The sequence below is a fragment of the Panthera onca genome, chromosome B3 (assembly GCF_046562875.1).
Source record: "Panthera onca isolate mPanOnc1 chromosome B3, mPanOnc1 haplotype 2, whole genome shotgun sequence".
NCBI classification, from domain to species: Eukaryota; Metazoa; Chordata; class Mammalia; order Carnivora; family Felidae; genus Panthera; species Panthera onca.
The window spans coordinates 27,476,824-27,500,270 of record NC_138344.1 but is presented as its reverse complement, the minus strand read 5'-3'; the positions used below and the strand labels follow the sequence as shown (position 1 = coordinate 27,500,270).

The window sequence follows — 23,447 nt, the reverse complement described above, 5'->3', positions numbered from 1 at the left end:
CCTCCAGGACTGTGGTGCTCAGTGCTCATGGCTATGGCTATGGCTTTTGCTTGTGGCCATGGCTATGGCAGAAGCAGTGGCGGCCATAGAAATATACATGGAAGTCACCAGATGTAGGCTTTGCTGTCCAGGGGTGTGGGGCAGATGGGTTACAGGAGTTCTTATCCATTGAGATGGTCACAGGTGAAGCAGAGCAGTGTGGAAGCTCCTGCCAGATGGTCAGGGACATGTATCCAGGTGCTGGGGAAGTTGGAGCAGCCATCTTGCTCTCCTCAGGCTTGGAGGCTTATGGGACCTGGCCTGACAAGGCTCTGCAGGGTAACTTTGGGAAAGAGAAATTCAATTTGATTCCATTTCATTTCTTTAAATTAGGCATTTCATTAATTAGACATTTATTGAACATCAGAGGCCATTTGTCTTAAATCTCTTGAAGCTTGAGCTTCAGTCCTGGTCATTATGCAGGCCACTTGTAAGGCCATGGAACTATACTTTTATCTAGACTTTATGTTATTTACTTTGAAGATGGTTCCCCAGGATATCATGGCCCTTCCGTGCTTGGACCCACCATGTCCTGGTACTTGGTTGTAGGGAAACACATACTCCCTGAGTGTTCATGGGAGGAAGGTAGGTAGTGAAGGGTGCCAGACAAGTCACCTCAGCTCCACTGATCTGGATGGTAGCATCAAAAGGACTAACCTAAGCTAGTGTTTTAAGGATTCTGTTAGATAGGAGACCCTCTTAGACATGAGGCACGAGACACAGCAAGTTCAAGTGTGTTCTGGTTGCTTAATCTAGTACCCATGTTCCCTTTGCTGATGTGACCAAAAAGTTCAAAGTGACCAAAAAAGGGCTACTTCCAAGGCTCAGAAGTAAATCTAGGTGATGCCTTTGGAATTTGAAGAATGGTGTCTCTCAGAGGTGGAGTGAATTGGAGTGGGGGATAAGGGGAGGAGAAATAAGGGTGGAGAAGAGCAGAGAACAGGCAGCGTCCCCACAGGTGCAGTCTGAAGTGTTGAGAGTTGGTTGTTGAGAGTTGGTCTCTTGCCCAAGCTCCTGCAAGCTTGGCTGCATTGTCATGCCCCACATGCAGACAGGGATTTAACCTTCCTGTGCAGGGGTGTGTGGCACTTCCTAGTATGTGGGGTTCTCCTGAGGGCAAATGAAGGCTGGAACAAATGTGGCTCAAGGGTGCTGTAATCTGTAACATGCACTACTAATGGCAGACACCAAACTCTGCCTCTAGGACACCTCAAGGGCAAGAGGCAGGGGACCTTCACCCCCTTCAACCAAGGTGACTCTGCTGCTGTCACTGGTTTAAAAGCCATACTATCACCTATGCACCAGGTCCCAGAATATCATTGTGCTCTCTGATGACAGTTCCAATGAGAGCAGGCTTCCATGGGGTACCCATATTCCTGGCATTCCTGGACAGTCTAGAAAGCTGAGGGTTTTCTCAGCCTTGCTAGGATTTGTTTATATCCTCACTACTACAGCAACCAGCTTTGTAATTTTCTGTGAGTAGCAATTCTTTGTCTAAAAGTTACAGCTTTCAAGATTTAAGTGTTAGTGTATTCATATTCACTATATATATTACCATATTCTTCATGACTTTATAAGCTTAATCATGTTCTTCTGCCTTTGTCTGGAGGAGCATAGTCTTCACAGTTAAACAGCTTGGTCCATTTAGATAGGATGCCATCTCTGTGCTTTCTCTACCATTGTTGATTCACGTACACTAATTATTTTCTTGCTTGAGGCAGATCCTGGAAACTTCCTCAGCTGAGCGCTACTGCTGCTGCTGATTGGGGTATAATCCTGTTTTTGGATTCATTCTTGGATTCATTCATTCATTCATTCATTCATTCATTCATTCATCCCCAGACACCTTTCCCTCTTCAGTTTCCACATGGCTCTGTAGGCTGATCCCCTTCAGATGTACTGTTAGTTTCTCTCTGACCTGGGAGATGAAGGGAAGGACCCTTGAGTGCAGCAGCCTGGTAGCCCAAGGCCTGGTTTCTATATGGAAGTAGACAGTATGGATTGGCAGGCGTGGTGGGCCATGATGTGTTTCCCAAACCTTCTTTAGAGCAACATCTTTCTTTCTTTCTTTCTTTCTTTCTTTCTTTCTTTCTTTCTTTCTCTCTAATTTTTTTTTGAGAGAAAGCATGTGTGAGAGAGCACACAAGTGAGGGAGGGGCAGAGGGAGAGGGAGGGACAGAATCTCAAGTAGGCTCCACACTCAGTGGAGCAGGGCTCCATCTCGTGACTGTGAGAGATCACGACCTGAACCAAAATCAAGAGTCAGAGGCTTAACTGACTGAGCCACCCAGGAATCCCAACATTTTTCAACTTTGGGTTCATTGTATCCACATTGGGAGCCTGTAGACTTCTGCTGCCCAGGCCCACTCCCAGGGATTAGTCTGTCATGGGCCGGGCAGCAGGACTTTCAAAGGTTCCCAGACAAATCTTATGTGCAGTCAAGATAGGGAACCACAGCTGTAGAGTGTGTGCTCCTTCTCTAAGGAAGAAGTCTATGGATAGTATTTAGAGGGGAGGGGCAAGAAGATAGCATCTGAGAAAGGGAAGGTGGGTAATGAATTACGTTGGTAGACTTGGTGTAAGCTACTGAGTTGTGGTGCTGTCTGCTCTGCCCCACCCCTGACTCAGAAGGGTCTGGTGGCCAGCAGACTTGTGTCAGGGCCTGCACACAAGGGACTGTGCTCCCTCCAGATCTGTGGGGGGTTGATGAGGGTACATTTTCACACTGATGTGAAACCAACCACAGGTGGGTGGTTGGTTGACTTTCAAAGAAATGCAATTCTGAGGGTCAACTGTAGCTCTGTAAACATTGTCTTTGTTCATCCTCCAGCATTGTACTTCTTATAGGTGTGTGTGTGTGTGTGTGTGTGTGTGTGTGTGTGTGTGGTGTGCCTCCCTTATACAAACAAGTGCATTAAAAATATTTAGATTGTACAATTGAAGAACATGGCTACTTTTATTTTCCTCCATTTGTGACAGATTGTGTGAGGTGCTCAACCTTGATCCAAGACAAGTCCTCATTGCAGAAGTGATCTTCACAAATATTGGAGGAGCTGCCACTGCCATTGGGGACCCACCAAACGTCATTATTGTTTCCAACCAGGAGTTGAGGAAGATGGTATGTACAGTGTAATAGGGTTGCTTTCAATAAATATAGGTCCCAACTTACCTGCCCATTTGGCATTCTACCCAATGTGGAAGACTTTATTAGAAATTAAGCTCTTCTATGTCACTTCTTCATATTAAGTGTTATTGGTTATCTTGAGAGGGGAGATTAGGTGACTGATCCTCCAGTGTAGAGTGAAGTGGTTTGAATTGATTCATTTCCATTCTGATAAATTATTAAGAAAAGGATGGATAACATGATGTACTTAGGTGTAGTAGATGATGTTTGCATTATATTAATGGGAACTGAGGTTTCTTCCAACTAATGTTAAAAATAAAATAATCTGTCCCTCACATTTTCAATTGTGGTGGATGAATTCACTGATGAAGAACTTAAACATTTTTTAAAGGGTCATAAAATGAAGGTCTTTAGGAATTTTTGGAAAGCTCTTATAAATATTAACATATAATTTCTTTGTATGCTAAAGTAAAAAAGTATTAGAGAGTGAAAACAGTATTTTATACATCTTAAAGAGTTTGAAATTATATAGGTTTCATTTATCATTCTTTGGTCATTAGAATTTTCTCAGTAGCTCTTCTGTGAAGTGTCAGCAAAAATGTTTCCAAATTGGTATCATTTATTTTAGATGATATGTTTATGTGTGTGTCTATGAAGTGTGCCAGTATATTTGTGTGTGTTTGTGCTGTCTTCTATAAAAATATTTAAGCCTTTGAGCATAGTTCTAAGGTATTGATATCCAGGGTATGACTTAGGTGCTTTGTCTAAACTTTAATGCTCCCTAGTTACCCTGGGAAACCAACTGGCAACACTTCACCAGGCTTCCTGTGTGAACTGAGCAGTATGCCCAGTATCATGTTATTCTAGAACACATCAGAAGGTGGCAGAGCCTTGTGATCTGTTCTAGGAGCGCCTATCACCCAAGATAGGCATCAGACACCTTGAAGAGAAGTATTTTTAATTTTTTAAAAACATTTATTCATTTTTGAGAGAGACAGAGCATGAGTGGGGGAAGGGCAAAGAGAGAGGGAGACACAGAATCTGAAGCAGGCTCCAGGCTCTGAGCTGTCAGCATACATCCTGATGCAGGCCTTGAACTCATGGACCATGAGATCATGCCCTGAGCTGAAATTGATCACTCAACCACTCAGGTGCCCCTGAACAGAACTATTTTTAGAGAAAGATACTGTTTTATTTTTATTTTGCAGTAATACATTTATTGTAGAAAATGTATATCATACACACAAGTTTTAAAAATTGTCATAATCTCACCATTCAGAGATAAATCCTCTTAATGATTTGGTGCATCTAGTTTCCCAGAATGTTTGTATGTAGATACACATGGATGAATAAAGATACACAGCTTCTGCTCTGCCAAGATAGAGTAACAGGGATTTACCCTGATGCTTGAGATATCCAAAAAGAAAATTAACGAAAATTCAAAAAACAAAACCCCAAACAAAGCAAAACCAGATAATGGTAATCAAGATACAGGGCATCAGACAAAAAAATTACAGTGTTTTTTGAGAATTGGGAAGCAAATGAGGTGAACCCTATCATTGCCCCAGTTCACTGCCTTGAGAGAGTTTCCAGGATGCAGTACAGAGAGGGAAAAACCCATGTGGAGCTCATCAGACTGCCCGAGTTTAGGAGACAGAACTGAGAGTCTGGAGAGACCAAGGTTAAGATGTCTTTTTTGGTGAATTCTCCAAATACTTAAGGAAGAGATAATGCTATAATACCAACTCTACATAAAGCTTCACAGTAAATTAAAGAGGAGAGAATACTTTCCAACTCATTCTACGAGACCCTGACACCTAAAGTGGACAAAACCAATATAATAAAAGTATTAACAAATGTTTTATGAACATAGATTTTTGATTTTTAATTTTTAAACATAATTTTAAAAAAATTATCATATCCAATTTAATAATATGTAAAATGGATAATATATCATAACCAAGTAGAATTTATCCTAGGAATGGAAGATTGGTATGATATTTGAAAAACCAATCAGTGTAATTTACTAACAAACTAAATGACAAAGTTCATATAAAAACTAAAATAATAACAAACTAAATAATAAAGTTCATCTATTGAGATGCAGAAAAATATTTGGCAAAATCCAACATCCATTACTGCTTAAAAATCTCTCAATAAACTAGAAAATAAGAGAACTTTATAAGTCCAATAAGGAGCATTTCTGAAAACACTACAGTAGCATAATACTTAGATGTGAATGCCTCTTCCTTAGATCAGAAACACGACAAAGATGTCCATTCTCACCACTTCAATGTAACATTTTAGTGGGGGCTCTAGCTGATACAATAAGAAAAGAAATACAAATCATCCATATCAGAAAGGAAGAATTGGAAGTCTTTATTTACAGATGACGTGACTGTCCATGTAGACAGTCTGAAAGAATCTGTAAAAAAGCTTCTAGAAATAATAAATTTGACAAGTGTGCAATAAAAGATCAATATAGAAAAATTAGTGGTTTTCTATATTCTAGCAGTATACAATTGGAAATTAGCATTGATATATAAAATACTTTAGGGTAAATCTGACCAAACATATGTAACACCTGTATACTGAAAACTATAAAATATTGTAGAGTAATTAAAGATCTAATTAAATGGAAAGAGATACTTTGTTGATGGATCAGAAGACCCAATATTGTTAACATATCAGTTCTTCCCAGATTGATCTACAGATTTATACAATCCCTATCAAAACCATAGCAGGTTTGTTGTTTTTGGTAGAAATTGACAGATTGATTCTAAAATTTATTTGGAAACTCAAGTGTCCAGAATGTCCAAAAATAACTCTTAATGGGAAGAACAAATTGGGAGGGCTAGTGCTACCTAATTCCAAGATTTATTATAAAGCTACAATAGTCAAGACAGTGTGGTATTAGCATCACTAAAAGTAAATAGGTAAATGGGACAAAGTAGAGTCTGCATGTAGACCTCCACATAGATGAACAAATGATTTTTAACAAACAAAGGTGGAAAGCCAGTTCAGTGGAGAAAGAATTGTTTTTTTTTTTTTTCACAAATGGTTCTGGAACAAATTGGACATTCATATGCAGGAAAAATGAACATCAATCCACACTTTCCAGTTTACCTAAAAACTAACTCATAAGTGGATCACAGACATAAATGTAAAAGCTAAAGCCTTAAAAGTTCAAATAGAAAACAATTTATAGTAAAATAGGTATAGAAATAGTTCAAGTAAGAGCATGGCTACTCCATTTCATTAGATTGTTTTTAGAACTTGGCTTTCAGTTTCTTTTATTTGTCTCCCCTTTTTTCCTCTTCTTATGACAACATATTAATGAATTAATGCAACAGCTTAGCCGTCCCTGGCGAGCATCACATTAGTATTAATGTAAAATCCTGAGCATGATGTCTTTCTTGGCACAAACTGAGTTAACTTTGCATCATTTTAAGCCTTCCTTTGGAGTCCTAAATCTGAATGCTCTGAACTAAACAGTAGAATGTGACCCTAGATGGGCTCTGAGTCCTGGGCCTCTACCAACTCATATAGAAAGCTGAAGGGACAGTCTGTTATACTAGTTCCACATTCCTCCATGACATGCTGGCATGCTGTTGTAAATATCAAGAGTTTAAATATGACAGTAAGTGAGAAAGGTCAGGTTTTCATAAAAATTCACAGAGGGCCGTGGAGGTGAGCACCCTCTCTGCATTGAGCCTTAGCCTAGGCTTCTCACACAGCTTTGTGCCCAAGTGACATCCTCTGGGGAAATGGCTTTAGGGCTATCCTTGTTTTATGGAAGATGGAGTTCCTTGTCTTCTACTTAATGACTTTCCTTGAATTTTTGGGTTAAACTGTCTATCATAGGAAAGGTATCTAATGAATGTCCTCTTGTAGATAACCAAGTGTGGTTTTAATTTATTTTATAGTAGCTCAGAGATAAGAGAATACTTATTTGTATAGAGATACAAATGAACTTATGGCTCCAGGGATAGTGTCTTCAGCAGAGATTAATTTATAAAACCTCATTATCAATGATAGCACAGCCACACATTTGTGTGCACATTTATTCTGCATTATTTGGTTGTTTATCTATGAACTGAACTAGGAAGAAAAAAGATTATAAAATAAAAATTAATTTTGAAATTAATTTTTAAAATATTAATGAAGAAAGTTAATACTCCATATGTAATTCAGAGGAATTATAAAAAACAGTACTGGACTTTGGAACAGTAAAATAAGTCACATAAGAAAATTCTTCCACATTCCCTGAGGATTAGGAAGAAGTTAAAGGGAGTTATGAAGAAAGTTCTTCCAACATACCCTTCTACACCCTGTTCACTGCTCCCAGATCTCTTAGGATGGTTCTTTGTTGGTGGGATTTCCAGTACTGAACAGGTGGGTGGGGAAGACTTCCAGGGTCCTTCTACACTGTAGTAGGACTTTCAATAATGCCTTGTTCCTTCATCTCCCAGTGGGCTAACAGGGATGTAATCCTTTGCTGGTTACATATACCCCTTTATGCTTGTTCTAGGGAGACTTATCAGTGTTGAACACAACTGTTTAACTATCTTTTAAATAACAGTTGAAAAATCTGTTTAGGGGAGCCATGTCCCCTGTGCTTCTGAATGACATCTCATAGGTCAGAGGAAGACTTTCTCCATGGTGCCCCAGAGAAGTGTACGCTGGGACATTCCTCAGGGCTTTCACACCATGCAGTATGCATGCTGGGGTGTTCTTTTGCTGCTCTTCCACCACCATTTTCTTCCACTCCATCAGCTGACAACTTTGATGCTGTCACTCTCTGCTGTTTCCTGCTCTGCCTTTCCTATCACTTCCTCTTAGTTTCCTTTGTGGGTTTTCTGATTCCACATGGCTCTCCAATATCTGTGGGCCTTGGAGTTCTGCTTTTTTTAAATTTTTTTTTTTTACAATCTTTCCTCTTGGGTCAACATTCTGTAGTAGACCTCATGCCCTCTATGGCCTGCTTTGTTTTCTGTGTGTTGGGATGACCCATTTCTATGCCTTTTCCAGAGGTTTCTACCTTCCTCAGATCCATGTATATCATGACCTCTCCTCCACATACTCCATGTATCCTCATATTAAGGATGTACCACACCAGATCCCTCCTGTCATCACACCCACTCTATAGAGCTGGGGTCTTCTACTTATTGAGTATCCAGATATGATTCAATCTTCAAGTTACACCATGATATTTATGAAAACATACAGCAAATTCAGCTAAGCCATTCTCTAACCCAGTTGACTGTTTTGACTTTGTCCCAGAGTTAGCCTGAAAGCATGACCCCTAGAAAATGATATTGGTGAGCCAAGAGTTACTCAGACAGATGATACATATATCCCCTTTGAATATATATAGTTTATGAAGCCGTGGATGTTCTAATATGATTCTGAGGGGGATCCTTTTTTCATAGTTTTACATGTCTCAAATTTTGACCACTTCCACTGTCAAATGAGGACTTTGTGGAAAATTAATAATAACATAGCTCAGTGGATCCCAAACCAAAACAGTACAAAACAAGACTAAAGGGGACAAAATAAAACCAGCACCTTGCAAGACAGGGCTGCATTTAAGCATTGTATTGATGGAAGTGTAATAGTGGGTGGTTTTGTTACTGAGAACATTAAGGAAAAGAGTGTAGGAAATTACAGAGGCACGTAAAGCAGCAGGTAGGCCCAGATACATGCACCTAATAAGCTTAGTGAAACTATTTGCATCCCATGATATATTTCATCTGCCTGTATTATTCTTAAATTTTTCAGCTGCGATTTTCCCACTCTGCATTGTTCTTACTTGATAAATCCACCCATTACAACTCTGGTAGCAACCAAATACTTCCACTCAAAGTTGTATTGTTTTGTTGTGAAGGCCTCCTAGGACCCCCTTAGTCTTTTTCTTTCTTTAATCCACCCCTCACTTTTTTTTCAATTTCCCCATAGTTTCTAACAGGACAAAAAATTTATAGTTAATATGTTCAAAAAAGGACCCAGAATTACTCAGGATACAAATACCTCTGCCTTAGTGGTCACCTTCCTTCAAAAAATATTAATTATATTCTATGACTGAGTTGGTATAAAGACAAATATATTCATATATTATTTTAGGCCATTTTCTTTGACTCAAAAGTTCTTCTTTTGCTTTTTTCCCAGTTTTTATTTAAATTCCAGCTAACATACAGTGTAATATTAGTTTCAGGAGTAGAATTTAGTGATTCATCACTTAGCAACAACACCCAGTGCTCATCACAATGAGTGCCCTCGTCCATTTAACCCAACGTCCATTTAACCCATGTCCCTGCCCACCTCCCCTCCAGCAACACTTTTTTCTTTTAATTTTAGAAGACATTAAAAGATTTTGAGGTGTCCCTGAAAGTTTTGTGGACTTTTTTAAACTAGATGTTTGGGGCATGAGTTCTATAGATGAACACCAAGTCCAAGGTAATATCCTTATTGAAGAACTACCAGAAAAGTGGTGAAATCTTATATGGCCATTAAAAACATTCTTTGAGTCCCACCTCTTTGTAGGTTTCTTGCTGTCTATGTATGGATGAATTCATGCAGCTTCATCTATCGTTCGTAATGCTGTTTTCCCGGGTAACCACTGAACGTGCAGATAACTAACTGTAAGAGATTAAGAACTTCAGATTATTGTACAACTGTCAAGCCTAAACTCTGACACAACTTTACCGATAATGGCTTCTAGTTATATCTTTAGTAAATTTAGAAGTGGTTTTAGATCTTTTCTAGAAGTGAAAAGGACAAATAAATTTTAATAAGCAACAATATAGTAAATATTTCTCCTCCTAATGCAGACCTTTTTAAGGTGGTCTTCCTGACCCCTGTCTTGGGCACTGTCTCTCAAGGTACTCACTTACATTCTCTGGGACTTGCCCCTCTAGCCCCCTGAGTGCACCCCCCCCCCCCCACCCCGGGGTAGAGAGACTTGCCCACATTCTGTGTGAGCACATATATCTGCCACACTACTGTGGTCCTTCCTGCCCTGGAGTAGCCCCCCATACCTGCACTTTGTCACTGGGCTTCTAACCTCCTTTGTGGCACCAGTGGTCCATAGACACTGCAGATAAAACCTAGAGTTCTCACCAGTGAGAAGTTGGTTCTCATGGACAACTTCATGGGGACAACAACTTTATCTGTCATGCTGGGGGCTCAGGGATCACCTTCACCATACCGTTGAGGTATAAGCGCTGAGTAAAAGAAAGACAAAACCAGCCAATGATGCTGCTGACTTATTCCTTGACAGATTAACCGAGTGGAGATTTTATCCCCAAAGAGAGATATCCTCAGCAGCTGACCATGGCAGATAGTTCTGCAGACAGGCAAAGGAAGTGTGACGAGATGGAGAAGTTCTTTCCTGGACCCCTTGTGGACAGTAGGGACACTCTGAACCACCTCAGTCCTGATGGCCACTGGTGACCCTGTAGAGGGCTGTGCTCTCCAGCCAAGGATGCTCTTTCACATAGATAGCAGGGATTTACATGAAATATTAAAAAAAAAAACAAGTTTATCTTGAAATGGGCAAATATTGCCACATAGTTTTATGTTTTGCCCCTGTCAGTCTTTATTTGTCCTGGGAGAATGTGTCAGTCCTGTGTGGTGAAGGTAGACCTAGTTAAGATTAAGAGTGTCTGTGATAGCCTGTTTTTGTTTTCTCCTAAGGTTGATTGTTTTTCGGGTTTGAATTGGTTTATCAATATGAAAGAAACAAACCTTAAGCATTTTCAATATTGTAAAGAAGAGTACCTGTTCTTTCTTGGGTGTTGTGCTGGACTTTGTGGCCCTTGTGCTAACATCCACCATACTGATGTGCCTGCCCCTGCTGGGTCTCGGTGTTATGCCCTCCCTGAAACCCTCATGTAGGGGGTGATCCCTGAAGAGGGAGCTGTGCTATCTGTTATTTCAGGGGAAAGTCCTATCTGTCATTTCATTTCCTCTTTTCTATTTCTAGGGCCTGGACTTCGCAGGATTTACTGCACACATGTTCGTTGGGATTTGCCTCATTCTACTGTTCTCCTTTCCACTCCTCAGACTCCTTTTCTGGAACAAAAAGCTTTATAACAGGGAGCCCAGTGAGATTGTTGGTAAGTATAAACACCTTCATATAGTCTTAGAGTTTAGTATTATAATATTATTTTTTCCAGAAGAAATTGCCACAGAAAGGCAGGAGTTTTCTTACATACTGAGATATGTTCCCATCTGCCTCCTGGTATGCACTGTGCTTTCAGGGGCTTTAAATCCATGGACCTCTTTAGTTTTTTGTAGAGTGAAATGTGGGAAGCAATGTCTTCTGTTTATAGTTTGCATGCCATGACATCATTAAACCACGTGTATACAACGTAAGTAGCATAGTATAGAGACTTTAGTGTTCAAATACGTCATACTTTGTGATTAAATGTGATTACAAAAGTGGCAACATAATCCAGCACAGAGGACAATGTACCATGTCAGTCAAGAATGTTGGCGAGGCACCAGGCAGCAGGAAGAGGGCTCATGACCATCTTATGGCTTTGCATTTTTCTCACCTAAAATTTTGGTAAATGTTTTATTGAGAACATTACTGATGAGGATATATTACAAGCAAGAGATTATTTGGGAAATAGCCATCCTCTCCTCAGCCAGACCAATATAGGACATTGTGCAGGTTACCCGGGTAGCAGAGCACATCTGGGTGACAGGAGTACATTAACAAAGGTGCATTTCTTTCTCTGTAGTTTCAGATGGTGTGGTGTCCTTACAGAGCTCATAGATTGTATATTTACCTCTCTCATCCTGTTATTACTCTGTCCTTGTGTTGTACAGGACTTCAGGTTTTATCTTTAGTAAGATAACAAAATACCATTTTTGTATGAATAGGTAAGGATCTATAGGTTTTGTTATCAGCCCTCCTGCTCATCAGATGTAACTGTACTTGGCAGATTTGCCTTTCTTTCATTCGTGACTTTTGTATTCAGAATTTGACAATTTTTGTTCTAGTTTGGAAAATATTACCTTATATACCCTCTCAAGAGTCATCCATATAAGACAAGCTTGTTCTTAGTAAAATGTAGTCATCCACCTCTTCCAGAGAAATGGAATGATACACAGAAATGTCTATTTTAGGAAATGCTTATTGACCAAATGCAAAAAACATTGGAGTGTCCTTGTGGATGTAGAAATGGTACTTTAAACATGACCAAGCAGTAAGAAATTCTGGGTGGACCCTCCGCCTAGCCCCAACTGAAGATGATGTAAGTGCAGGACAAGTGGGCACATTTCCTGTGCTTCAGATGCTCATGGGGCACTAGGATTGGCATAGGCCCCACCCAACAGGACCTGAACTATAGGGGGTGAGCCTAGGATGGGGGACTGGAGATAAGGGGGGTGCAAACACAGGTGTTGGGGGCTAAATAGAACTGTCCTTTTTATGTAATCCTTTTTATTTTTTAATTTTCATTTTATTTTTAAAAATTTGCATCCAAATTAGCATATAGTGCAACGATTTCAGGAGTAGATTCCTTAGTGCCCCTTACCCATTTACCTTACCCATTTAGCCCGTCCCGCCTCCTACAACCCCTCCAGTAACCCTCAGTTTGTTCTCCATATTTAAGAGTCTCTTCTGTTTTGTCCCCTCCCTGTTTTTATATTATTTTTGTTTCCCTTCCCTTATGTTCATCTGTTTTGTCTCTTAAAGTCCTCATATGAGTGAAGTCATCTGATATTTGTCTTTCTCTTACGAATTTCTCTTAGCATAATACCCTCCAGTTCCATCCACGTAGCTGCAAATGGCAAGATTTCATTCCTTTTGATTACTGAGTAATACTCCATTGTGTATATATACCACATCTTCTTTATCCATTTATCCATCGATGGACATTTGGGCTCTTTCCATACTTTGGCTATTGTTGACAGTGCTGCTATAAATATTGGGGTGCATGTGTCCCTTTGAAACAGCACACCTGTATCCCTTGGAAAAATACCTAGTAGTGCAATTGCTGGGTCGTAGGGTAGTTCAAGTTTTAGGTTTTTGAGGAACCTGCATACTGTTTTCCAGAGTGGCTGCACCAGCTTGCATTCCAACCAGGAATGCAAAAGAGATCCTCTTTCTCCACATCCTCGCCAACATCTGTTGTTGCCCGAGTTGTTAATATTAGCCATTCTGACAGGTGTCAGGTGGTATCTCATTGTGGTTTTGATTTGTATTTCCCTGATGAGGAGTGATGTTGAACATTTTTTCATGTGTCGGTTGGCCATCTGGATGTCTTCTTTGGAGAAGTGACTATTCATGTATTTTGCCCATTTCTTCACAGGGTTCTTTGGTTTTTGGGTGTTGAGTTTGATAGGTTCTTTATAGATTTTGGATACTAACCCTTTATCTGATATGTCGTTTGCAAATATCTTCTCCCATTCTATAGGTTGCCTTTTAGTTTTGCTGATTGTTTCCTTCGCTGTGCAGATTTTTATTTTGGTGAGGTCCCAGTAGTTCATTTTTGCTTTTGTTTCCCTTGCCTCTGGAGACGTGTTGAATAAGAACTTGCTGCGGCCAAGATCAAAGAGGTTTTTGCCTACTTTCTCCTCAAGGGTTTTGATGGCTTCCTGTATTACATTTAGGTCTTTCATCCATTTTGAGTTTATTTTTGTGTCTGGTGTAAGAAAGTGGTCCAGGTTCATTCTTCTGTATGTCACTGTCCAGTTTTCCCAGCACCACTTGCAGAAGAGACTGTCTTTATTCCACTGGATATTCTTTCCTGTTTTGTCAAAGATCAGTTGGCCATACATTTGTGGGTCCCTTTCTGGGTTCTCTATTTTGTTCCATTGATCTGAGTGTCTGTTCTTGTGCCAGTACCATACTGTCTTGATGATTAGAGCTTTGTAGTGTAGCTTGAATCCTGGGATTGTGATGCCTCCTGCTTTGGTTTTCTTTTTCAAGATTGCTTTGGCTATTTGGGGTCTTTTCTGCTTCCATACAAATTTTAGGATTATTTGTTCTATCTCTTTAAAGAATGCTGGTGTTATTTTGATGGGGATTGCATTGAACATGTAGATTTCTTGGCTGCTTTGCCATTTTAACAATATTTTTTCTTCGTATCCAGGAGCATGGAATCTTTTTCCATTCTTTGTGTCTTCTTCAATTTCTTTCATAAGCTTTCTATAGTTTTCAGTATATAGATTTTTCACCTCTTTGGTTAGATTTATTCCTAGGTATTTTATGGGTTTTGGTGCAATTGTAAACGGGATCGATTCCCTGATTTCTCTTTCTGTTGCTTCATTGTTGGTAAATAGGAATGCAACCGATTTCTGTGCATTGATTTTATATCCTGCCACTTTGCTGAATTCATGAATCAGTTCTAGCAGTTTTTTTGGTGGAATCTTTTGGGTTTTCCATATAGAGTGTTATGTCATCTGCAAAGAGTGAAAGTTTGACCTCCTCTTGGCTGATTTGGATGCCTTTTATTTCTTTGTGTTGTCTAATTGCAGAGGCTAAGGCTTCCAGTACTATGTTGAATAACCGTGGCGAGAGTGGACATCCCTGTCTTGTTCCTGACCTTAGGGGGAAACTCTCAGTTTTTCCCTATGGAGGATGACATTAGTGTTGAGTCATTTGTATGTGGCTTTTATGATCTTCTATTGATACTTTCTTGAGGGTTTTTAATCAAGAAAGGATGGTGTATTTTGTCAAATGCTTTTTCTGTGTCTATTGAGAGGATCATATGGTTCTTGTCCTTTCTTTTATTGATGTGATGAATCACCTTAATTGTTTTGTGGATATTGAACCAGCCCTGAATCCCAGGTATAAATCCCACTTGGTCATGGTGAATAATTTTTTAAAGGTATTGTTGGATCCGGTTGGCTAATATGTTGTGGAGGATTTTTGCATGCATATTCATCGGGGGAATTGGTCTATAATAGTCCTATGTAGTCGGGTCTTTGTCTGGTTTTAGAATCAAGGTAATGCTGGCTTCATAGAAAGAGTTTGGAAGTTTTCCTTCCATTTCTATTTTTTGGAACAGCTTCAGGAGAATAGGTGTTAAATCTTCCTTAAATGTTTGGTAGAATTCCCCTGGAAAGCCATCTGGCCATGAGCTCTTGTTTTTGGGAGATTTTTGATTACTAATTTGACTTCCTTACTGGTTATGTGTCTGTACAAATTTTCTATTTCTTCCTGTTTAAGTTTTGGTAGTGTATACGTTTCTAGGAATTTTTCCATTTCTTCCAGATTGTCCATTTTGTTGGCATATAATTGCTCTAATATTATCTTATTCTTGTTTTTAATTTCTTCTGTGTTGGTTGTGATCTCTCCTCTTTCATTCTTGATTTTATTTATTTAGGTCCTTTCCTTTTTCTTTTTGATCAAACTGGCTAGTGGTTTATCAATTTTTTTATTCTCTCAAAGAACCAGCTTTTGGTCATTGATCTGTCCTACTGTTTGTTTTGTTTCCATAGCATTAATTTCTGCTCTAATCTTTATTATTTCCTGTCTTCTGCTGATCTTGGGTTTTATTTGGTGTTCTTTTTCCAGCTCTTTAAGGCGTAAGGTTAGGTTATGTATCTGAGATCTTTCTTCCTTCTTTAGAAAGGCCTGGATTACTATATACTTTCCTCTTATGACCGTCTTTGCTGTGTCCCAGAGGTTTTGGGTTGTGGTGTTATCATTTTCTTTGGCTCCCATATACTTTTTAATTTCCTCTTTAACTTCTTGGTTAGCCCATTCATTCTTTAGTAGGATGTTGTTTCGTCTCCAAGTATTTGTTACCATTCCAAATTTTTTCTTGTGGTTGGTTTCAAGTTTTATAGCATTGTGGTCTGAACATATGCACGGTATGATCTCGATCTTTTTGTACTTGCTGAAGGCTGATTTGTGTCCCAGTGTGTGATCTTTCTGGAGAACATTCCATGTGCACTGGAGAAGAATGTATATTCTGGTGCTTTAGGATGAAATGTTCTAAATATATCTGTTAAGTCCATCTGGTCCAGTGTGTCTTTCAAAGCCATTGCTTCCTTGTTGATTTTTTGAATAGATGATCTGTCCATATTTGTGAGTGGTGTGTTGAAGTCTCCTACTATTATGGTGTTACTGTCGATGAGTTTCTTTATGTTTGTGATTAATTGATTTATATATTTGGGTACTCCCACATTTGTTGCATAAATGTTTACAATTGTTAGGTCTTCTTGGTGGATAGACCCCTTAATTATGATATAATGCCCTTCTGCATCTCTTGATACAGTCTTTATTTTAAAGTCTAGACTTTGTGATGTAATTATGGCTACTCTGGCTTTCTTTTGTTGGCCATTAGCATGATAGATGGTTCTCCATCCCTGTACTTTCAATCTGAAGGTGTCTCTAGGCCTAAAGTGTCTCTTGTAAACAGCATATAGATGGATCTTGTTTTCTTATCCATTCTGTTACCCTATGTCTTTTTTTTTTATTTTTTTAATGTTTATTTATTTTTGAGATGGAGAGAGACAGAGCATGAACAGGGGAGGGGCAGAGAGAGAGGGAGACACAGAATCTGAAACAGGCTCCAGGCTCTGAGCTGTCAGCACAGAGCCTGACATGGGGCTCGAACTCACGGAGTGTGAGATCATGACCTGAACTGAAGTCAGACGCTTAACCGACCAAGCCACCCAGGCGCCCCTACCCTATGTCTTTTGATTGGAGCATTGAGTCCATTGCTGTTTAGAGTGAGTACTGAAAGATACGAATTTATTGCCATTATGTTGCTTGTACAGTTGGAGTTTCTGGCAATGTTCCCTGGTCCTTTCTAAGTTTTGTTGCTTTTGGTATTTATTTATATATGTGTGTATGTATGTATGTATTTTTTCATCTTTTCTTCCCTCAGAGAGTCCCCCTTAAAATTTCTTGCAGGGTTGGTTTAGTGGTCCCAAAATCCTTTAATTTTTGTTTGTCTGAGAAACTTTTTATCTCTCCTTCTATTTTGAATGACAGCCTTGCTGGATAAAGAATTCTTGGCTGCATATTTTTCCAATTCAGCACATTGAATATATCCTGCCACTCCTTTCTGGCCTGCCAAGTTTCTGTGGATAGGTCTGTTGCAAACCTGATTTGTGTTCCCTTGTAGGTTAGGGACTTTTTTCCCCCCTTGCTGCTTTTATGATTCTCTCCTTGCCTGAGTATTTTGTGAATTTGAGTACGATATGCCTTGTTGGTTTTTGTTTGTTTTGGTCGGTTTTTGTTGAGAGTCCTCTGTGCTTCCTGGATTTTGATGTCTGTGTCTTTCCCCAGGTTAGGAAAGTTTTCTGCTATGATTTGCTCACATAACCCTTCTACCCTATTTCTGTCTCTTTCTCTTCTGGGACCCTATGATTCTGATATTGTTCCTTTTTAATGAGTCACTGATTTCTCTAATTCTTTTTTTCAATTTTTTAAATATTTATTTTTGAGAGAGAGAAACAGAGTGTGAGTGGGGGAGGGGCAGAGAGAGAGGGAGACAGAGAATCCAAAGCAGGGTCCAGGCTCTGAACTGTCAGCACAGAGCCTGACACGTGGCTCGAACCCACAAACTGTGAGATCATGACCTGTGCTGAAGTCAAATGGTTAGCCAATTGAGCCACCCAGGTGCCCCAGATTTCTCTAATTCTTAAATCATGCTCTTTTGCAATAATCTCCCTCTTTTTTTTCCTGCTTCATTATTCTCCATAAGTTTTCCCTCTATATTGCTGATTCTCTGTTCTGTCTTATCCATCCTTGCCACCATGACATCCATCTGTGATTGCAGCTCAGTTATAGCATTTTTTATTTAATCCTGACTAGTTTTTACTTCTTTCATCTCTGCATACAGGGATTCTAATCTATTTTCGAGTCCAGCTAGCCTTCTTATTATCGTGATTCTAAATTCTGGTTCCAACATCTTGTTTATATCTGTGTTGGTTAATTCCCTGTCGTTTCTTCCTGCTCTTTCTTTTGGTGTGAATTCTTTCGTTTCATCATTTTTAAGGGAGAAAAGGAATTAATGAGGTAGAAAAAATTAAAATAAAAATATTAAAAAAATATTAAAATTAACAAACACACACACACACACACACAAATCGAATAAATGATGCTAGATGATAGGTGTGTTTTGGTCTGGATGTTGAAAGTGGCTTGATAGCTTAGAGAAAAAAAGGGGGGAAAAGAAAAAAAAGGAAATTGTTTGAAAATTTGAAAAAATGAATACACTGAAGTAGACTAAATTGAAATGACGGGAGTAAAACAGAATATGAAAAAAAATTACACAAAAATAAAGAATAGAGCAGAAAAAAATTAAATAAAAATATTTTTAATACAAATTAAAAATAAACATGATTTCTTTGTCTTTCTGTATTCAAGAAAAAGAAAAGAAACAAAAAAGACAAAAAAGAAAAAGGAAATCATTTGAAAATTTGAAAAAGTGAATACCCTGAAGAATACTAAAATAAAATGATGGAAGTAAAATAGAATTTGAAAAAATTTACACACACAAAAAAAAAAACATATAGTAAAAAATAAAGAAAAGTATTTTTAATAGAAATTGAAAATGAAAATGAATTTTTTCTCTTTCTGCTGAATTGTGTGGTTCAGCTTGTGTAGATTGTTGTGTTAATCCTGTGATCAGTTTTATAGGTATGCAAAATGGTTTAGCGTTGGTCTGGCTGTATTTCATGGATGTGAGACACACAAAAAACTCCCATGCTGTTCTGCCATGTTGGCTCCAAGGACTGTATTTTCTTGATAGCATTGATAATGCCTCATCTCTTGTGGTCTACAGAGCATGGCATGTGCCTTTATTAAGAAAAAAGAATCCCAGATCCTTCTGTCCTCTTACAGCTTTATAATGGAGAGGACAACTACACATGATCCCATTCCTTTCCTGTTTTGAAAAAAATTAATCAAAATTGGCTTTTAAAAAAAGATATTTCTGGCACTAGGATACCTTGATCAACTTTTGCCATTGACCAATGTATTGTTTTTCTAGGACTGATGTAACAAAGTACCATAGACGAGTGGCTTAAACAACAGATGATTTATTTCCACAGATGCTAAGAGGATTTAGTAAGCTAAAGGATGGCTTATTTCCTCACAGTTCTGGAGGCTGGAAGTCCAAAATCAATGTGCCTATAAGATTGGTTGGTTCTGAGTAAGGATGTGTTCCAGGCCTCTCCCCTTGGCTTTTAGATGGCCAGATTCATGTTCCTGTGGCATTCTCCCTGTGTGTGTCTATATCCATATTTCCCCATTAATAAGGATACCAGTCATCTTAGATTTGTGGCCACACTAATGACCTCACCTTAATTAATTACACCTGCAATAACACTATTTTCAAATAAGGTCACATTCTGAGGTATTGGGGATTAACACTTCAACACATGGGTTTTGGGGGAAACAGTTCAACACATAATGACCAGTTAGAGATATTTAGAATGTTTTATCATCAACTAGTATATGTAAAATGAGATAATTTGATATTTAATTTTAGTTTTCTGATGGAAAGGATTGCACCAAGAGAGAGCTAAGGAAACTGTGATCCCAATGGATGAGTGTGTGGGCACAGCTGTACCTCAATGGAGAGTCAGACAGTTATCTTATTCAGTTATGCTAGATTTCTCCCAACCATCCTGATGATCAGAATGACCTGAGAACAATTGTTATATATTTAGGTTACCAGGCCCACCCCCAGGAATTCGGTGCTGTTAGTAAGCTCTTCTGGAGAAAACTATCTTGACATGAACTTAGGATACATGGATTTAGAAGTATAGGAAACAGATCTGTATAATCAACTCTTCTACTCTTCCTGAGTAAGGGGTTGAGAAAAGCTTTGAGGGAAGGGGTGGGGGATAATTGGGATCTGCGTGATGCTAAAGCCCCATGTCAATGCCATGACAATATGTAAATCAGCACAGAGTGAGCTATGCAGTGTCAGGGCAAATGCTCTGGGCCACCATGGGGCATAGGGCTCTCCAATTTTAGAATGCTTATTTTTTGAGTTTATTTATTTATTTTTGAGAGTTGGGAGGGGCAGAGAGAGAGGAGAGAGAGAATCCCAAGCAGGGTATCAGTGCAGAGCCCAATGCAGGGCTTCATCTCATGAACTGTGAGACCATGACCTGAGATAAAACCAAGAGTTGGACGCTTAACTGACTGAGACACCAAGGTACCCTTAGAATGCTTGTTATTACTACAGATTCCCAAGCCCTATTGTAGAGATTTGGGTTCAGCAGGTCTGTGATGGCATTCAGAGCATCTGTCAGAATAGGCTTGGTTATGCTGAAGTAAAGAAGTAACTCCAAAATCTAAATAAATTGCAAAGCCCTGTTCCCCGCACCGCCCCCCCCCCCCCCCCCGCTCCGCTCCCTTTCACTTCATTACTACTGAAGGCTGGTAGTACCCTGCTTGTCATCAGTTCTCAGAGCCCTGAGCTTTTGGTCATCAAAGTAGAACCACTTGTTCCACCCCATTATTGACTGACACAGGATGCCTCTGTTCATATTTTGTCATCCTGATTGTCACCAGGCCCCACCAGTCACAGGGGCCAGGATGTATCAGTCTGACAAGTGCCCAGATTGGAAAACAACATGACTTACTTGATAAAATGCACAAATAGCCAGCACAATCTGCCCTCCTGTTCACCAGACATCAGCTCAAATGGCTTCTTGTTAATATTTTGTATAGAATTTTTGTGTCTGTGTACATTAGGGAAATTGATGTACAGTTTACTTTCTTGTAATGTCTTTTTTTTTTTGCTGGACTCATAGGATGAGTACAGAAGTATACACTCCTCTTCAACTTTTTGGAGGAGATGGTATAGAATTTCTAACACTGTTCCCTTCAATGTTTGCTAGGGTATTTACAGGCCTGGATTTGTGTGTGTTGGGGGTTTAGCTAAACATTCAAATTCCTGATTAGACACAAAACTGGCTATTACAGTTATCTATTTAGTGATTTATCACTTACATATAACAACCAGTGCTCATCACAACAAATGACCTCCTTAATACCTATCACCCATTAAGCCTATTGCCCACCCACCTCCCTCCATTAACCCTCAGTTTGTTCTCTATAGTTAAGAGTCTCTTATGGTTTGCTTCCCTCTTTCTTCCTTTCTTTTTTCCCTTCCCGTATGTTCATCTGTTTTGTTTCTTAAATTCCACATATCAGTGAAATCATATGGTATTTGTCTTTCTGACTGACTTATTTTGTTTAGCATAATACATTTGCAAGTGACAAGATTTCATATATATATATATATATATATACACATAGTATATAGTATATACACATGTATATATGTAGTATATAGTATATACATGTATACATACATGTATAATATATACATACATATAATATACACATAATATTATATATAATATTTCATTCTTTTTGATGGCTGAATAATATTCTATTGGTATATTTACACATATATAATATTACATATATACTTAATATATATAATATATAAATATATAAAATATTACATATATAATCATTCTTTTTGATGGCTGAGTAATATTCTATTGTGTATATATACACATATATAATATTACACATTTATAATATATACACATATACAATACACATATATAATATTCTACTGTGTATACACAATATATATACCACATCTTTAAAAATTTTTTTTAATGTTTATTTATATTTGAGAGAGATAGAGAAAGACAGAGCATGAGCAGGGGAGGGGAAGAGAGAGATAGAGACAGAATCCAAAGCAGGCTCCAGGCTCTGAGCTGTCAACACAGAGCCCAATGTGGGGCTTGAACTCACAAGATGTGAGATCATGACCTGAGCCAAAGTCGGATGCTCAACTGACTGAGCCACCCAGGTGCCCCTATGTATAACACATCTTTATCCATTTATCCATTGATGGATATTTAGGCTCTTTCCATACTTTGGCTCTTGTTGATAATGCTGCTATAAACATCAGGGTGCATGTATTCCTTCGAATCATATTTTAGTATCCTTTGGGTAAATACCTAGTAGTTTAATTGCTGAGTGATAGGGCAGTTCTATTTTTAACTTTTTGAAGAATGTCCATAGTGTTTTCTAGAACGGCTGCACCAGTTTGCATTCCCCACCAACAATGTAAGAGGGTTCCCCTTTCCCTGCATCCTTGCTAACATCTGTTATTTCCTGTGATGTTAATTTTAGCCATTCATACAGGTGTGAGGTGGTATCTCATCATGGTTTTGATTTGTATTTCCCTGATGATGAGTGATGTTGAGCATCTTTTCATGTGTCTCTTAGTCATCTGGATGTCTTTGGAAAAATACCTGTTCATGTCTTTGACCCATTTATTAACTGAATTATTTATTTTTTGGGGTGTTGAATTTGATAAGTTCTTTATAGATTTTGGATACAAACCCTTTATCAGATATGTCATTTGCAATTATCTTCTCTCATTCCATAGGTTGTTTTACTTGTGTTGATTGTTTCCTTTGCTGTGAAGAAGGTTATCTTAATGAAGTCCCAATAGCTCATTTAAAAAATTTTGTAATGTTTATTTATTTTTGAGACTGAGAGACAGATTGTGAGCAGATAAGGGGCAGAGACAGGGAGACACAGAATCTGAAACAGGCTCCAGGCTGAGCTGTCAGCACAGAGCCCAATGCAGGGCTTATACTCACGAACCATGAGATCATGACCTGAGCAGAAGTTAACTGACTGAGCCACCCAGGTGTCCCAAAATAGTTCATTTTTTATTTTGTTTTTCATGCCTCTGGAGATAGATCTAGTAAGAAGTTGCTCTGGCTAAGGTCAAAGACATTGCTGCCTGTTTTCTTCTGTAGGAGTGTGATGGTTCCCTATCTCACATTTAGGTCTTTCATCCATTTTGAATTTATTTCTGTGTATGGTGTAAGAAAGTTATTCAGGTTCATTATTCTGCATGTTTCTGTCCAGTTTTCCTGACACCATTTGTTGAAGAGACTGTTTTTCCATTGGATGCTCCTTCCTGCTTTGTCGGAGATGAATTGACCATATAGTTGTGGGTCCATTTCTGGGCTTTCTATTCTGTTCCATTTTTTTTAAGGATTGTTTTTTTTTTAAAAGATTATTTTGGCCATTCAGAGTCATTGTGGTTCCTTACAAATTTTAGGATTGTTTATTCTAGCTCTTTGAAAAACTGGTAGTATTTGGATAGCGATTGCATTGGCTGTATAGATTGCTTTGGGTAATATAGACATTTTAACAATATTTGTTTTTCCAATCCATGAGCCTGGAATGTTTTTCCATTTCTTATGTCCTCTTCAATTTCTTTCATAGGCGTTCTATATTTTTCGGGTATAG

General features: G+C 38.6%; 1 protein-coding gene across 1 annotated transcript in view; it reads left to right on the top strand.

The window, feature by feature from the left end:
• OCA2 (OCA2 melanosomal transmembrane protein) overlaps nt 1-23,447 on the top strand; it is a 496,949-nt gene that overhangs the window by 166,866 nt on the left and 306,636 nt on the right. Inside the window, exons 14-15 of the mRNA XM_078447715.1 lie at nt 3,019-3,157; nt 11,148-11,280. Coding sequence (XP_078303841.1) covers nt 3,019-3,157; nt 11,148-11,280 — 272 coding nt within the window. The remainder of the gene's footprint in view (nt 1-3,018; nt 3,158-11,147; nt 11,281-23,447) is intronic.